The sequence below is a fragment of the Gossypium raimondii genome, chromosome 11 (assembly GCF_025698545.1).
Source record: "Gossypium raimondii isolate GPD5lz chromosome 11, ASM2569854v1, whole genome shotgun sequence".
Lineage (NCBI taxonomy): Eukaryota > Viridiplantae > Streptophyta > Magnoliopsida > Malvales > Malvaceae > Gossypium > Gossypium raimondii.
The window spans coordinates 62,301,701-62,318,354 of NC_068575.1; the positions used below are offsets into that span (position 1 = coordinate 62,301,701).

Here is a 16,654-nt window from a genome sequence, read left to right on the forward strand (position 1 = left end):
CTGTGCCATGAATAATTGCACTCATGACGTGAGTAGAATACCCATTAAATTAGTGAAATGAGATTGTCACATTTCAAACCCTTATTAATTAAAACCATAAACAGAGGCGATTATGGAAATTTGCTATTTAGACCTTCTAAATCTTTTAAAATTTTAACCCTTAAAATTATAAAGATTTAATTTAATACTTTAAAATTATAAAATATAGACTATAAAAATTAAAATTTCATTCGCCCCTAAAAATTATTCGACTTCGCCTCGATCATAAACATGATTACAAAAATATAATACCATAAATATGGGTAAAAAATCATAAAAGTCCTTTATTAGGAGTTATATTATACTTTGCCCTTTTTCTAAAAAATATGTAAATCAGTTTTATACATTAGATCAAAAAGTAAACTGGTCATTTTCATTAAAATTTCATTCATTTTACAGTTAAAAGTTGACATAGCTACCAATAGAAATTGATGAAATTTTTAATTTATTTTTGATCCAACGATAAAAATTAATTTACATTTTAAAAAAAAAATAAAACAAAATATAATTCAACTCTTAATACATACACTATAATACTTTTATCCAAAATTTTCACATTTGAAACCCTCATACATGGCAGTTGTTAAACCTTCCCTTTCCACATTAATTGGCTTGCAACTTCGAAACCCTTACCAATCCTTGAGAAAATATTTTATTAATTAAATTTTAACAATCACTTAATCGGTAATAATTTTTGTATATTCAACTATGACAAATTACAAAATAACCCTCTTTCTTTTTTACAAAGTGTTTAATATTTATATATTAATTTCTTTAATCTAACCTATAGTAATTAATTTAACTGTTCTTTAAAAAAACAAAATAAAATAAAATCTAACTCTTAATACATGAGCCTCATGATATTTTTATATCAAATTTAAATTATTAATATATGTGAAATAGATATCATCTTTATATACAATTATTGAAAGTAATTTGTATTCCATACTAATATTATCAATTCATTAAAAAAATAACACAAAATCAACGAATAGCTGGATCTTATCCAGGATGGAAAGATGAGAGGCAGGCTAAATTGCTAAAATACATGTGGGATCATATTCTCATTTCTCAGTGTAAAAGCTGAATTCCAGTAAAGGGATTTATAGTTCATGTAGTTTCAATTCAACGGCTTTGTTTAAAGTTGATAAAACCCATCAAATTAAACCTTGCAGTTTCTTTGATTTGGAGATTTCTATGGTTTTTCTCTGATCTTTTTTTAGCTTAAAGATGGCTATGGCAGCTTATGTGAAACTGATTCTAGGTTCAGTTGCCTTTTCAATCTTCTGGGTATTAGCAGTTTTCCCCACTGTTCCATTATTACCTATTGGAAGAGCTGCCGGGTCTTTATTAGGAGGTATTTTAATGGTCATTTTTCAAATCTTAACCGTCGATCAAGCATATCAAGCCATTGATCTTTCAATCCTTGTTCTTCTCTTTGGAACAATGGTGGTAAGTGGATACCTCGAAAGAGCCGATGCGTTTAAGTATTTGGGTAAGTTATTAACATGGAAAAGCAAAGGTGCAAAGGATTTGATTTGTAGGATCTGTTTAATTTCAGCTATTTCAAGTGCTTTGTTCACTAATGATACATCTTGTATGGTATTAACTGAGTTTGTATTGAAAATTGCAAGGCAAAATAATCTCCCACCACAGCCATTTTTGCTTGCACTTGCTTCAAGTGCTAATATTGGATCCACTGCAACACCTATTGGTAACCCTCAAAATTTAGTGATAGCTACTCAAAGTGGGGTTTCTTTTGGTGAATTCTTAATTGGGATTCTCCCTGCTACTGTGTTGGGACTTGTATGTAATGCTTTGTTGCTCATTTTCATGTATGGTGACTTGTTATCTGTTAAGAAAGGTCAACAAGATTCAACTGTAGCATTTAATGGTGATGGTGTTGATCACCAATTTTCACCAGCTACAATGTCACATGTGGAAACCACAAATGTGGACTCAGTTCATCATCATGAAAGTCTTAGAAACCGAGTTAACTCGAAGCAAGCAATGGGCGCGGCCGAGGTTCCTTGGTCTTTAAATGGTGCTTATTGGGACCATAGGAACCAAAAACTATGGAAATCATGTGTTTATATTGTTGTTGTTGGAATGTTGGTGTCTTTGCTTATGGGCTTTAATATGTCAGGGACTGCCATTACTGCAGCCCTTGCTTTAATGATTCTTGATTTCAAAGATGCTGTCCCATGCTTGGAGAAGGTAAAGAAAACAACAGTATTGAGGTAAAAGTACCATGAAGGTCCTGTACTAGAAGTTAAATTGTATTTTAACTCATTTACTTGCAAATCTTTGTATATTAGATAAAAATGTAAACTAATCTTTCCTGTTATTCATTTCTACTATTTCTTGCTAAAAATTCCATCAATTTCTACTCTTAAAAACTGTTAATATGTAGAAACTAATTTGCCCATTTTTAAGTAGAGGGGGCAAAATACAATCTAACTCTTGATACAATAACCTCCATGGTACTTTTACTCAATATTGACACTTATTATTGTTCTTTGTGTTAATTGCTTGTTTGGGGTTTTAATTTCTTCGTTTTTTGTAAACAGGTATCCTACTCTCTTCTAATATTCTTCTGTGGGATGTTTGTGACAGTCCAAGGGTTTAATAAAACTGGAATCCCTAGTGCTTTATGGGAATTAATGGAACCTTATGCAAAGATTGATGAAATCAGTGGAATAGCAGTTCTTGCACTTGTTATTCTTGTACTGTCAAATTTGGTCTCAAATGTGCCTACTGGTATGTTGATTTTTTCTCTTTTATGTGCTCGGCCTTCTTTTAGGTAAAAGTATTATAGAGGCTTTTGTACTAGGAATTTATTGCATTTTGGCCCCTCTACTTAAAAAATGGGAGAAATTATTCCTTATCTATTAGACCAAAAAGCAAATTTGTCATTTCTATTACAATTTTTATCTATTTGTATTATTAAAAACCAGTATGCTTAACGAAATAACTAGACAGTGAAACATGACATGCCACGCTGACACAATGATCAGTTTTTAATAGTAGAAATGAATGAAATTTTTAACAGAAAAACCAATTTTCTCTTTGATCTAATAATATACATGGACTAATTTGCCTATTTTTTTAGTAGAGGGAACAAACATGATTCTTTTACCCCTTATTTAATGTGAGTTTTTGAGCATTAGAAATGTATCATATTTGGAACATATGGGAACTCTTTACTCATTAGCCTTTCAAGGATTTGTCTTTTGGTTCAAACCAAGGATCACTAACTCAAGCTACCTAGTCCAATCGGTGCTTGTGTTGTCAGTCATCGGCTCGAACTAAGAAAGGCATACTTGCGGGTGACAAACCCTTCAAGGAGCTCAAAGAAAACAATATGATGTGATGAACTTTTTGTTTGTTTCGAATCATTATTTGAAGCATGTTTCTCCTGTGTCAGTTCTGTTGCTTGGGGCAAGAATGGCGGCATCTGCAGCATTGATATCAACAGCCTACGAGAAGAAAGCATGGCTGATTTTGGCTTGGGTGAGCACAGTGGCTGGGAACCTGTCGTTGTTGGGATCGGCAGCCAACTTGATAGTGTGTGAACAAGCTAGCCGTGTTCCGGATCTGGGTTACACTCTAACCTTTTGGAACCATCTCAAATTTGGAGTCCCCTCCACCCTTTTAGTCACTGCCATTGGCTTGTTGCTCTTAAAATCATAGTACACAGCATTTAAAATTTGATCATTGAATTTGTTAAATATCACCTTACTAGGAGTGTTGTATGTATCAATTGAACTAAGTCCAAGTTTGGATATTAATATTCTTTATTTATATATATTTGTCATTGATATTCATGTCAAATGAACCTATCTCAATTTCATAAGAGTTACAATTGACAACATAATAGCTTGAAGAAACAATTGATCAATTGATGTCCAAAACCCCTAAAAAAATGTACAAAATCCATTGTTGCCTTCCATAGTGGCGATTGCTCCAGATGAAGTAAATCTCCATCATCTGCTCAAAATAAAGACATATATTACTTGGACTCGGGTGTAAGTTGGAGAAGTGAAAAGTTAGAGCAACTGATTACCTTTTGGATAACTTGAAGCTGGTTTAGAAGGAACTACAACTGGACCATCTATGGTAGAGTTAGGGACTACAGGGACAGCATCAGGCACCATCTCCTAGTATCACCGGATACGGTTCAAATGAGAGAATGGCTCACGGTTCACTTTCGGAGCAGTTTTAGCCACTTCTGGGACCCCAAAAACATTCCAGAATCTTAGTGTCTCATCCCCTGCAGCTGATGCCACGGTGCACCCATCAGGGCTTTGAGCCATGTAAAGTACTCTAGACGTGTGGCCAGTTAGCTCTGCCATCTTCACCATCGATGGATATTTCCAAAGAGTTAATTGGTTCTGAGTAAATCCATGAGAACTCAATAGCTCCCTCTCATTCTTGCTCCACAGCAATGAGCAAACCTGAGAGCCGGTGTCAACTGAATTCAAGCATGCACCAGTGTGTGTGTTCCAAAACTTGATGGTTCGATCTCCGCCACCTCCACCTGTGGCCAGCAAATTGCTCTGGAAAGGGCACCAGGTAAGGGCTTTGACAGCTGAGGTATGCTCCTCCAACCTGTGTAGCCATTGAGTTGGTGAATTTGAAGATGCCATGGACCTATCCCATATGTGAACAACATTATCATTGCCTCCACTGGCTAGTTGTTGCCCGGAAGCCGACCATTTCAGCCCACAAACCTCTTGCTGATGTCCTCTGTAAGTTTCGACAACATGGGATCTAATTCTCACATCGTTGTTAACAATCTGACCATCCATTCCTCCTGTCGTGAGGATGTGATTGTTCCATGCCATTGAACCCACTCTTGATCTATGACATTCTCTCAGAGTACGCAGCTGCAGCAACAAACAGAAAGATTAGTATCAGAGTAAACGTTGGAAGAACAAAACGGACAGGCTGCAAATAAGTCTACAAAACCTGTCGGTTGGAAGCTGAATCCCATAGTTGTACTTCAGAATTGTTTAAGCCGATGGCAATATGCCGACCATCAGGAGCCCAACTCACACTTGTTACTGGTCCATTTTCATCATCAACAGTGACAAGTTCTGAAGTAGAACTATCTGAAGCATCCCACAGATACACAGTGTTTCCGAGTGCTATAGCTAGTACATTGCTGCTGCCCCAATCCAATAAGTTCAGGTAAAAATCGTCAACGAGATCAGGAGCGTCCAATGTTCTCTCAGAGCTCTGAAGAATTGAAAATCGCATCATATTAGAGTCGGTTGAACCAGAATTTCTGAACTAACCAAAATATCCATATAGTGCTCTACTTACCTGGGGAATGTGTCTTCTCGGCTTTGCGGATTTGGTCGGATGAACTGAAGTGGTTGAGTGCTCGGAAGGGAAGAGTTCGACAGGTGCCGGTGGCTTGTTCTTGAAAGCCAAGATTCGGGTACGGTTCATGTTCAAAGTCTCAGCCAGCTGCTTCCTGTAGGCCTCCCTGGCAGGTGAACAGACTGTTTGGTTCTCTTTTATCTTCCTTCCATCGGTCAGCATGTAATGTGCATAATCAAAGTCCATTGCTGAACGGTTTGGTATGAATCTATCCATCTAAACAATAACAATAAAAGCACATTCAATTTCAATGTCTTTACAAACTCTAATTTATCAATTAATTCAAAGCTGTTCTTTTGTGATGAATCAAAAACAAAGAAACTCCAGATTTGCAATCATTAAAATTTAATAAAATAAGAAGAAATATTTACATTTTCTTTAGAATTCTTTCTGAAGAGAAGCTGTTCTTGAAGTGGGCATCTAGATTGACCCTTCAAGTTTGAAAAAGAATTCAAAGATCCTGCATCCATAATATCAAAGTATCCAAATATATATATAATAAAAGAGAAAGAAACAGAAAGCAATAAAACTATTTAAGATCCTGCAAAAAATAGTTAAGCAAAATCCAATATATATAATAATAACCCAGAACCTGCAAAATTCAATCTCAAAATTTCAAAGAAAAAACAATAAACAAAATCAAAATCAAATGGAAAATGTTATAGACAGAGAAAAAAAAAGATTAAAGAGATGCGATGCGAGAGGAGATGGAGACGTTGGGGCGAGAATTAATTGAAGATTAATGGAGGAATCGATGGAGTTTATATAGTGAACGCCGATAATAAGCAGAGGTCTTTGTATTTCGAGTACTTTTCTAATCTAGGTTTTCTTATGGAAGGCGCAACGGCTATTTCTTGAAATATTTAGGGTTTATTTTGGAAGGGAAACGGCTATTTTTTATCTTTTAAACAGGTATTTTTTTTTCTCAAATATAGTTTTTTTAAAATTTTGTTATTTTTTAAAATATTATGTTTTTTTCCTGGAATTTAGACCTCGACATCTTTAGAATATAATGAGTTGACACTATGTTAACTTCGATATCGACTAATGTTGATATTGGTCTTTTTTTTTCAAAAATTCTTATAGAAATTTTGTACTTGCACTGATACAAATTTAACTTGGATAGATTAGCCTTGACATCTTTGGGGCCGAAGCTAAAAATGAAAGTTTATAGGAAAATCATTACTAGAAATACAAATAAGATAACTCGTCTAAAATATAAGTGATAGGAGTTTACGAAAGGATGTGTTCAGTTTGTTGAAATCACATTAAATTATAATGTTATCGAGGTCATGGTATATAGACACTAATAAATTAACAATTTCTTAATCAATATATATGCAGAGGTTGAAGATGTTGACTATGGATACGAAATTTATGATTGTCTACTTATAGTAAGGCTTCCAAATTTATAATATCAAGTGTCTACTCATAGTAAGGCTTCCAAAGTGGAGATTTCCAAATTTTAATATTTTTCTATTCAAGAGTTGGTGATAACTAAAATGTAAGAGATGATGCCTTTAATTGAACTGAACCAATCTTATAGCCTACTACACCAATGGTAATAGACATTTAAAGGTTAGAATGATGTAATATTGTAATTCAAAAGTCACTTTAGCATGGTTTCTAATAAACACTTTTGGGACAAAAAATATTTTTAAGATAAAACCATTACTAAACAAGATACTTTTGAGTTTTTCAAAAATACTTTTGGGACAAAAAAAAGTTTTACAAAGACACTTTATGTTAACAAAAGCAAAAATTTTTAATTTTTACTTAAAAATGCTTTTTGACCCAAAAGCACTTTTGAGAAATAATGTTAAACTAAGTCGAATCTCACTTTTCCAGACCCCAACATTTTGGCGATGACTTCAAAGAAATGGAAGGATTTGAAGCCAAAGTCGAAGTTGGTGTTAAAGTGGATAAAGCTCCGAAATTCCTACAGATCAAGCACCATCTTTCATGCAAATTGAGGGCATAACTTTTGAAAATATGACCATCCATTCAATATACAATTGCAAACTCCGCCTGGGCCAAATATTTCCATTAAAAAGATGCTGTAGTTAGAGCCATCAAAGGGATTAAATCTACACGCCAACGTACGAGGTATCTTGAAACCTGCAAATGAAAAAATCTAGACAACATTTATGAAGAAGAAATAATGTTAGATAATTAAAAAATAAACGGTTTGTTGGAGATTGTGATCATTTAATAAGTTGTATAAATGGCGGTCCAAGAATTCGTCCATGATTCATCATCTATTCCAACCATTCAAAACCATGTATAAATTTACGGCAACATGCTTTCGGGGACTATACAGAGATAGCCATAAGATTTGCAGTACGGTGTGAAATTTATGCGTGCTGAGATTATTGAAGGCTGCTGAAAATGTTATTTTTGAAATAAGATTTAGTAACTAAATTGATATTATTTTTAACATATTTAATCTCAACTTCTAATATTTTCTTGGAATTAACCAATTCATTTTGTTAGCAGAATAAATTCAAGAGTAGGGAACAATTTCACTAAGAAGTTGAAAATATAATGTACATATAAACATGGGGATGAACAATTTTATCCCACAATCCCTAACTCTGCACACAAAACAAAGAACCCACCACCATGTTATCACCGGATACGGTTCAATTGAGAGAATGGCTCACGGTTCACTTTTGGAGCAGTTTTAGCCACTTCTGGGACCCCAAAAACATTCCAGAACCTTAGTGTCTCATCCCCTGCAGCTGATGCCACGGTGCACCCATCAGGGCTTTGAGCCATGTAAAGTACTCTAGACGTGTGGCCGGTTAGCTCTGCCATCTTCACCATCGATGGATATTTCCAAAGAGTTAATTGGTTCTGAGTAAATCCATGAGAACTCAATAGCTCCCTCTCATTCTTGCTCCACAGCAATGAGCAAACCTGAGAGCCGGTGTCAACTGAATTCAAGCATGCACCAGTGTGTGTGTTCCAAAACTTAATGGTTCGATCGCCGCCACCTCCACCTGTGGCCAGCAAATTGCTCTGGAAAGGGCACCAGGCAAGGGCTTTGACAGCTGAGGTATGCTCCTCCAACCTGTGTAGCCATTGAGTTGGTGAATTTGAAGATGCCATGGACCTATCCCATATGTGAACAACATTATCATTGCCTCCACTGGCTAGTTGTTGCCCGGAAGCCGACCATTTCAGCCCACAAACCTCTTGCTCATGCCCTCTGTAAGTTTCGACAATATGGGATCTAATTCTCACATCGTTGTTAACAATCTGACCATCCATTCCTCCTGTCGTGAGGATGTGATTGTTCCATGCCATTGAACCCACTCTTGATCTATGACATCCTCTCAGAGTACGCAGCTGGAGCAACCAAGGGGAAGGTTAGTGTCAGACTAAACGTTGAAAAAGGGATAGCTGCAAATAAGTCTATAACATCGAACCTGTCGGTTGGAAGCTGAATCCCATAGTTGTACTTCAGAATTGTTCAAGCCGATGGCTATATGCCGACCATCGGGAGCCCAACTCACACTTGTTACGGGTCCATTTTCGTCATCAACAGTGACAAGTTCTGAAGTAGAACTATCTGAAGCATCCCACAGATACACAGTGTTTCCGAGTGCTATTGCTAGTACATTGCTGCTGCCCCAATCCAATAAATTCAGGTAAAAATCGTCAACGAGATCAGGAGCATCCAATGTTCTCTCAGAGCTCTGAAGAATCAAAATAATAATTATGATCAGTCTGTTGAACCAAAAGTTTCTGAACTAATCAAATTATGCATAACAAGCTCTATTTACCTGCGGAATGTGTCTCCTGGGCTTTGCGGATTTGGTCGGATGTGCGGAAGCAGTTGAGTGCTCGGTAGGGAATAGTTCAACTGGTGCCGGTGGCTTGTTCTTGAAAGCCAAGATTCGGGTGCGGTTCATGTTCAAGGTCTCAGCAAGCTGCTTCCTGTAGGCCTCCCTGGCAGGTGAGCATACTGTTTGGTTCTCTTTAATCTTCCTTCCATCGGTCAGCATGTAATGCGCATAATCAAAGTCCATTGCTGAACGGTTTGGTATGAATCTATCCATCTAAACAATAACAATAAAAGCACATTCAATTTCAATGTCATCACAAACCCAAATTTATCAACTAATTCAAAGCTGGTTTTCTAAAATCAATTTAAGACACCAAAGATTCGATCATCTAGAATCCTTTGTGTCAAATTGAAACCCATAAATCAAGAACAAGAAAAACTCAGATTTGCAATCATTAAAAATTCAATAAAATACTAAATAATAAGTTGAAATATTTACATTTTCTTTAGAATTCTTTCTCTGGAGAAGCTGTTCTTGAAGTGGGCATCTAGATTGACCCTTCAAGTTTGAATAAGAATTCAAAGATCCTGCATCCATAATATCAAAGTGTCCAAAAAATCCAAATATATATAATAATAAAAGATAAACAGAAAGCAATAAACTATTTAAGATCCTGCAAGAAATAGTTAAGTAAAATCCAAAAATATATGTATACAATATACTAACTCAGAACCTGCAAAATTCAAATCAAAATTAAAAAAGAAAAATCGATAAACGAAAAAAGGATCAAATGAGAAACGTTAGCCAGAAAAAATTATTAAAGAGATGCTATGCTAGAGAAGCTGGAGATATTCGACAGAGAATTGATTGAAGATTAATGGAGGAATCGATGTAGTTTATATAATGAATGCCTAAAAGATAACAAGCGGAAGGTTTCGTAGTTCGAGTAATTTTTTAATCCGAGTTGAAGGACATATCTAGGATTTATTATGGAGAGCAGCAACGGCTAGTATGGTATGCGGCAACGGCTAATTTTTCTTTTAACTGGTATCGTGTTCCTTATTTGGTTGTTTTTTTTTTTTTCCTCTCTTTATTTTAGTTAATAAAATATAATATTTAATGGATATTTATTAAATAATATGAAAATAAAATTATAATTTTTTATTTTTATACAAATGAATTTTAATATCTATTACTATATATATATATATATAAAAGACACATTTGTGCACCGTAAAAATCTGGCCCTAAGCATCTGACACGTGTACTTTTTTTAAATATATTTCTCAGCTAAAGGCTAGGAATTTGTGGTTGTGTGAAAGCAGCAGGCTTGGAGGCTTTTTCTCCCCTCAACTAGGGACGTTTGGTAAAAGGAAAACGGTAAATGGAAAAGGAGAGAATGAGAAAGGAAAATAATTTTTGTTTTTATTTTTATATTTTTATTATTTAAAAATATTGTTATAATTGTCGTATTATATTGTGTTTATATCATTTTAATTACTTTCCAAATATTGTATATATATCATATATTACTTCACTTATTATTTTGTATAAATTATTCACGAATTTTATGTTAATATTCGTGATCTATATTGATAAGTTTTTAAATTATTTTAATAATGTTATAATGACGTTGAAAAAATAAATCTTAATTTATGACCTATTGGTTCGGTGTTAACATTTCCTAGAGATAATCTAACAATGGGGTCTAGAACCAATTTATGGCTTAGAACCCTACATATAATAGTGCATCATGGGCCTAGGGCAATTATACCAAAGCCACATTAGCAAAAACTCAAAGTTTAAATCTGTAAAACACTGTTACATTTCGATCACATAACATCAAAAGGATGAATTTACAACCAAAAAGGATCCCAGTAACTTGATGTGGCCTAATGCCTCAGACTTCTAATTATCTAGCCTTGTCATTGAGATTTGGCCCCTGTAATAGACCTTTCTAACAATTAGATACTTGGAAGATATAAAAAAAAATCACAATTATGAAGTCAAAGTTTAAATCAGTCAAACATCTTAACTCATAAGCTAATGGCAGGCTGGCATGTTCCGGTAAGCCGAAAAAAGTTTGATACATTTCGATAACAGAACATCAAAAAGGAATATACAAACAAAAGGCTCCGATTAACCTGACATCGGCCTAGTGGTCGTATCGCATAAAGAAATGGTTCGGACTTCTATTTGTTTTAGCCTAGTCATTGAGATTTGGGATCACAAATCTATTTGTCTAGCCTTGTCATTGAGATTTGGCATGGTTCCTTCCCATAATTCAGCTAGATCCTTCCTTAACCATGAGATAAAAAATATAGGTCCCAGCGTTGAAGGTACCTGTGTAAAATTACAGGATTGAGGATATAATGCCACAGAAGAACCCGGGGAAAACAATTAAATATTATTACCCGTTGAATGTAAACCGCATTGGATATTGATAAAGTAGTTTGATAAGAGTGATAATAAAGTACCAGGTAAAGAAGAGCAGGTTGAGGTGAGTGAGTCAAAATGCCAGCTGCGAGGGCGGTCACCAATCCGATAGCATACCCAGGAAGAGCATACCATATATACTTGTTCCCCTTCAAGGAATGCAAATCTAAAAGATTTACGGTGTCCCTACTATTTCGATGATCAAAACAAAGGACTAATGCTAGAAGCATGGCGGGAATGGCCTACATGAACATAAAATGAAATTAATCAGAACCTTTAATGATAAGGAAAAAGACGGAAACTAACCGGCAAAATAGTGTAGAACTGGCAAACAGTGCTAGAATGTTATTCACAATATGTCACATGCATAAGTTGGGAGTGCTTGTCGTTACAAAAGCATGAATTGCAAATTGTTTATGGTTGGTCCACAAGTACACAGCACTGGTATTCCTTGTGCAAGTATCATCTGCACACTAAGATTTGATTGAGAGGACATGTTTGTTCATCTAATGGCAATCATGCCGGGAAAAGGGGCAGTAAGTAATAACAACAAACTTTTCAAAGCTCGAAACTAGACCTCACAATATCAGACATGATACAGGAAAAAAAGAACTACAAAAAACTTATAAAACATGACATGAATGCATGAACATGGCAAAATCTATATAACCACAAATTATTAACATGTCAAAATTTATATAAATAAAAACATTTTAAACATAAATATAACACAAGAAAATACATGAACACGAATACTCGAATTACCAGGTTTAATTGAAATGCACCTTAAAATAGATACTAATAAATGTTTGCCCAGTAACAAAGAACAACACAGACATGCAAATATGCAAGGCACCGCATGATATGTGACATGGGAAAATAAAGAGAATAATGAATTGAATACATTAACTCTAAACAAAAAAAAGTCTCACTGTAGGGAATTCAATAGTATTGCACCAGTAAAGTTGCCCGTAATTACTGCTGAAGCAGCATAGCAGACAGATATCTGAATTATTCTACATATTCATTCATGAAAAATTGGGCTCAAAATAATGAGATGCAACGATGACGGCTAATTTCATCAAGTAAGACACCTTCAAAAGGTAACAAAAACTACTTTGAAGATACAGAAGATAATGCTTTCATACCATATCACCTAGACCGAGTATCATGAAGTCTGCTGTATTCCCAGCAGGGGATGCACCACCCCACAAATTCCTTGGAAATACAATCTTTACAGGCAACTCAAGCTTTTTTGTTATAAATTGCAAGCCAGGAAGACTCAAACTATTAGCAACTGTGTGAACCGGGTTTGATGCTTGCTTTGTTGCCACTGATACCATGACATTAGCGCCGAAAAATCTTTCAGAGAAGAAAACCCAGAATATGTCATACACAAACAAACATACAAGAAGCATCGCACATATTTTAATGTTCGGAAGGCGGACATGACTCACAAATGCAACACAGAGAGAGATCCCTAACAAATTGTTCAAAATCCAATGACCTGAAACAAGCCAAGTGGCAACTATAAAGATGCATGCCAACAACAATAACCCCTGTATTCTTGTAAATGACTTCGAACAGCATTGAGACAGAAATGGGTCAGCCAAACCGAATTGCGATTTCAAGTAAGCAACATGAGGAGATAGCCAGAAGAAAAGGGATGAAACAGAAGCGATAGCCGTGAATGCAGTCAAGAGTTGTGAGACAGACGAGAAAAGGTAAAACATCAATAGCAAGCTGCAGGAGCTCATTACCGGGATCATTAGAGCTTGGGACCTATCTAAAGTAATTGATGCCTCCAACAAGTCACGGTTCCGCTCCATTTCTTTCCCATGATTCAGAGCACGAAATGCAGATCCAAATGTTACAGCCATCGCCGTAACTATAAGAGTCATAGGAGCAGGTTCAAGTAAATATAAAAGCTTCCATAAAGATTCCATAACTAATCATGTATGCTCTTTAAGCACATAAACCAAATACAACACACGATGAGCTCAAAGTTGCACAACCTCCCTAATGAACACTATAAGCAGAGAAATCCATGCAACCTGCAAAACAATGCCAATTCAATAACTATTAAAACACTTAAAAACAGATCGGTAGCTAAATCAAATAAAATTGATGCAGCCCTAGCCACTACTAATATATCATGTTTTACAGGTAAAAGAATAACAATTTAAGATAAAATGGAAAAAAAAAAAAAATCAATTTCACTGCAGAAGCCATACTTTCAAAATAAAAAAACGAACAAAGGTCATCTATAAAATTGCAACCTTAGCATCCCATTCCCCATTCTGTTTAATCCTTTTTGAGGCAACATTCATTCCTCTGATTTTGCATATAAAATCTCAAAAGCCAAACAGAGACATGAAGGAAAATATGCTCCAAACAACCACCTAAAATCCAAAAAATTTAACTGCATACACGTCTTAAAGATGTAAAACTAAAAAAACTTAATTACAATTCAAACAAATTTTCTTTAATCACACGAAGCCCCAAATCCACATTAGACCTAATTCAATTGCTTAGCTTAGCTGCATTCAACTACGACTACCATTCTCGTCGAGAAACAATTAAACGTACATTTTCGTTTCTGTTTTACGTCGATGTATATAAAATCACCTCAGAAACTTAAATTCCATACAAATCAACATGCAGAAAGTTTAAGATGAAACGCACTGATAATTACTCAAGATATGTGCAGACAATCTAAGGCTTACAAATTTTTATGAAAAGAAAATAATAAATAAAATAAATTCTTACATATAAGCATATTCTAACCCCCAAAAAAATGTACAACAAAAATTTGATCTTCGACGATGAGTAAAAGGACAAGGGAAAGAAACATAAATTAGGATTAAGAAAAATAATGTGGTAAGATTATGGAGAAGATATTTTCGTTAAAGACTAACCTTGGACTTGGTTTATTCACTTCGACAAATTTTTGGCAAGTGCTTTTACTTTTTTAATTTAAGATGATTTTTACAAAGCAATATTTAGTTGTTGATTTTTTTTAATTTGTTTCTTGAATTTTTCTGGATTTAATTAGTTTTGGAATTTCACAGTTTTTTTCAATTTAATCATTGAATATATATTCTATATTTGTTCAATGATGAAGTATTATATGATTGTACCATATCATTTATCTTTATAATTTGAAAATTTTAAATTTTTAAATTAAAAATTTAGATGTTGCCGTGAAAGGTCATCATGCCGGAATTTAAATTAAAAAATTATCAAATTCTGAAATTATTGTAGATAAAAAATTAAAATCTAAGTTAAAATTTACCAAATTTAAATACTAAAGTAATTTAAATTTTTATATATATTTTTAGTTTAATTTCACATAACAAATATTCCACGTAATGAATACTACCCTTAGTCAAACAATATAAATCTTAAACCGTACAAATAAAGATAGCTATGGTTATATCTAAAAAAAATACATATTAACCAGTAGTCAAGGGTTTGATCCTCGACCTGGGTATGGAGTAATTTTAAAACTCGTGACAACATCTACCTCTTAATGGGCTTATAAAATGCGAAAAACTAGTTACTGGGTTCGCTTCAATAGATACCTTGATAAATAAAAAATCATGTAAAATTTTAAAATTCACCGTTAAACATTAAAAATGCATATTTTGTAAAAATTCTAAATCGAGTGAAAAACTAACTCTTGTTGAAATATCTATACTATAATAAATTTATTAACCGAGTTGGTATATAAAATTATATATTAAATTAAAATTCATGTATAATTTTAAAATTTATCTTTAAATATTAAAATGTATCATTTTATGAAAATTCTAAATTGACATGAGAAACCTTTTCTTGAAATATCTATACTATTAATAGAACTCATGATTGAGTTGGTATAAAATTACATATTAAATTAAAATTAATATATAACTTTAAAACTTGTCCTTAAATATTAAAAAATGTATTATTTTGTAAAAGTTGAAAATCAAAGTGAGAAACTAATTCCTATCAAAATATCTACTATTAATAAAAATCACGAGTTAGTGTCACAAAGTTAATTGGGTATCAACTCTATTATTAATAAAATTACTATCTTAGTTGGTGTCACGAGTTAACAATATCTATATTATTAATAAAAATTCTAAGTTAGTGCCACGGACAGTTAGAAAATGTTTAATATACCATTTCATTAAATGATTATTATTTTGATGTTTTTTTAAATTTGTTTCATACTTTTATATAGTTTTAAAATAAAATAATTAAAAATAACATTTTAAGAATTTGAACTCGTATTTGATGGATTTATAAACAAATATTTTACCATTATATCAATAATATTTTTAATAAACTTTAAAATTAACTTTTAACCTCTCAACAAAATTGGAGTGTATAATGACTAATTATATGTTTATTATATGTTATTCTTAAACATAGATCTGTATTTTAAATTTATGATTTTCATAAGCATACCTAATAAAATTTTTAATTTTAATAAGGAGGAAAAACGGCTTTTTAATTTTTAATAAAGAAAGTTTGAAAATAACATTTATTAATGTAAGTTTAATTTACCTACTTTTGTTTCTATGCATTTATTTTTATTAATGTTTATTTGAAACTTGCTTCAATACCGTATTATATATTGTGAACTTATTTTGGTTGTTGAGCATTCCACTTTTAACGATAATTTCTTTTTACATTTAAAAATATTCTTAATTTTAATTTTAGTACATATTTAGTATATAAGTTAGTAATAAATTAATTTAATTAGTAATGTTTAGTCTCATTCATAAATTAATTTTAGTAAAGAGAATAAAAATTTTAGTTTATTTTGAAGATGTATTATTTTTTACAAGAGTTATTACTTATCTTTCTAATTTAAGTTTAAATTTATACTAATTATTTTTATTTCATGCTTAACTATTATAATACATATATAATAAATATTTTTTTATGTTATTACAAACAAAGTGTGTTTTTCTTTAAGCTTTTATTTTTTATAAAGAGCAATATTTGTC

The 16,654-nt window shown here is 33.2% G+C and overlaps 4 protein-coding genes across 7 annotated transcripts; 1 reads left to right on the forward strand and 3 right to left on the reverse strand.

Annotated features, from left to right (window-relative positions):
• Positions 1-1,002: 1,002 nt before the first annotated feature.
• Positions 1,003-3,873, forward strand: LOC105801786 (silicon efflux transporter LSI2). Its single transcript, XM_012633077.2, has 3 exons — positions 1,003-2,256; positions 2,610-2,799; positions 3,467-3,873. The coding sequence occupies exons 1-3, from the start codon at positions 1,270-1,272 to the stop codon at positions 3,730-3,732; spliced, it is 1,443 nt and encodes a 480-aa protein (XP_012488531.1). The 5' UTR covers positions 1,003-1,269; the 3' UTR covers positions 3,733-3,873.
• LOC105785102 (cell division cycle 20.2, cofactor of APC complex) lies at positions 3,819-6,295 on the reverse strand. The gene is made up of 5 exons (XM_052623723.1): positions 5,799-6,295; positions 5,368-5,643; positions 5,011-5,280; positions 4,106-4,928; positions 3,819-4,029 (listed from the first exon to the last, which is right to left on the reverse strand). Exons 1-4 carry the CDS (start codon positions 5,895-5,897, stop codon positions 4,206-4,208), a joined length of 1,368 nt encoding a protein of 455 aa, XP_052479683.1. The 5' UTR covers positions 5,898-6,295; the 3' UTR covers positions 3,819-4,029; positions 4,106-4,205.
• A 1,634-nt stretch (positions 6,296-7,929) lies between these two features.
• On the reverse strand, positions 7,930-10,178 carry LOC105801788 (cell division cycle 20.2, cofactor of APC complex). Its single transcript, XM_012633079.2, has 4 exons — positions 9,717-10,178; positions 9,216-9,491; positions 8,859-9,128; positions 7,930-8,778 (listed from the first exon to the last, which is right to left on the reverse strand). The coding sequence occupies exons 1-4, from the start codon at positions 9,813-9,815 to the stop codon at positions 8,056-8,058; spliced, it is 1,368 nt and encodes a 455-aa protein (XP_012488533.2). The 5' UTR covers positions 9,816-10,178; the 3' UTR covers positions 7,930-8,055.
• A 1,022-nt stretch (positions 10,179-11,200) lies between these two features.
• On the reverse strand, positions 11,201-14,627 carry LOC105801785 (signal peptide peptidase-like 1). 4 transcript variants are annotated; one of them, XM_012633070.2, is made up of 4 exons: positions 14,573-14,627; positions 12,803-13,708; positions 11,696-11,896; positions 11,201-11,561 (listed from the first exon to the last, which is right to left on the reverse strand). In XM_012633070.2, exons 2-4 carry the CDS (start codon positions 13,598-13,600, stop codon positions 11,445-11,447), a joined length of 1,116 nt encoding a protein of 371 aa, XP_012488524.1. In that variant the 5' UTR covers positions 13,601-13,708; positions 14,573-14,627; the 3' UTR covers positions 11,201-11,444. The 4 variants fall into 4 exon arrangements, with proteins under 4 accessions (XP_012488524.1, XP_012488523.1, XP_052480508.1 ...); XM_012633069.2 differs by lacking the exon at positions 14,573-14,627 and adding an exon at positions 14,424-14,560; XM_052624548.1 differs by lacking the exon at positions 14,573-14,627 and adding an exon at positions 14,340-14,377.
• Between the last annotated feature and the right edge of the window lie 2,027 nt (positions 14,628-16,654).

What these genes read in the sequence shown, in the direction of transcription:
- LOC105801786 (XM_012633077.2), top strand. Translation starts at nt 1,270, where the DNA reads ATGGCTATGGCAGCTTATGTGAAACTGATTCTAGGTTCAGTTGCCTTT. An exon ending in CTGTCCCATGCTTGGAGAAG is followed by an intron (nt 2,257 to 2,609) that starts GTAAAGAAAACA and finishes TTTTGTAAACAG; the next exon opens with GTATCCTACTCTCTTCTAAT. An exon ending in GGTCTCAAATGTGCCTACTG is followed by an intron (nt 2,800 to 3,466) that starts GTATGTTGATTT and finishes CTCCTGTGTCAG; the next exon opens with TTCTGTTGCTTGGGGCAAGA.
- LOC105785102 (XM_052623723.1), bottom strand. Translation starts at nt 5,897, where the DNA reads ATGGATGCAGGATCTTTGAATTCTTTTTCAAACTTGAAGGGTCAATCT. An exon ending in GAAAGAATTCTAAAGAAAAT is followed by an intron (nt 5,644 to 5,798) that starts GTAAATATTTCT and finishes GTTATTGTTTAG; the next exon opens with ATGGATAGATTCATACCAAA. An exon ending in CGAGAAGACACATTCCCCAG is followed by an intron (nt 5,281 to 5,367) that starts GTAAGTAGAGCA and finishes TCAATTCTTCAG; the next exon opens with AGCTCTGAGAGAACATTGGA.
- LOC105801788 (XM_012633079.2), bottom strand. Translation starts at nt 9,815, where the DNA reads ATGGATGCAGGATCTTTGAATTCTTATTCAAACTTGAAGGGTCAATCT. An exon ending in CCAGGAGACACATTCCGCAG is followed by an intron (nt 9,129 to 9,215) that starts GTAAATAGAGCT and finishes TTGATTCTTCAG; the next exon opens with AGCTCTGAGAGAACATTGGA. An exon ending in ATTCAGCTTCCAACCGACAG is followed by an intron (nt 8,779 to 8,858) that starts GTTCGATGTTAT and finishes TGGTTGCTCCAG; the next exon opens with CTGCGTACTCTGAGAGGATG.
- LOC105801785 (XM_012633070.2), bottom strand. Translation starts at nt 13,600, where the DNA reads ATGGAATCTTTATGGAAGCTTTTATATTTACTTGAACCTGCTCCTATG. An exon ending in TACTCGGTCTAGGTGATATG is followed by an intron (nt 11,897 to 12,802) that starts GTATGAAAGCAT and finishes ATGTTCATGTAG; the next exon opens with GCCATTCCCGCCATGCTTCT. An exon ending in AACCTGCTCTTCTTTACCTG is followed by an intron (nt 11,562 to 11,695) that starts GTACTTTATTAT and finishes AATTTTACACAG; the next exon opens with GTACCTTCAACGCTGGGACC.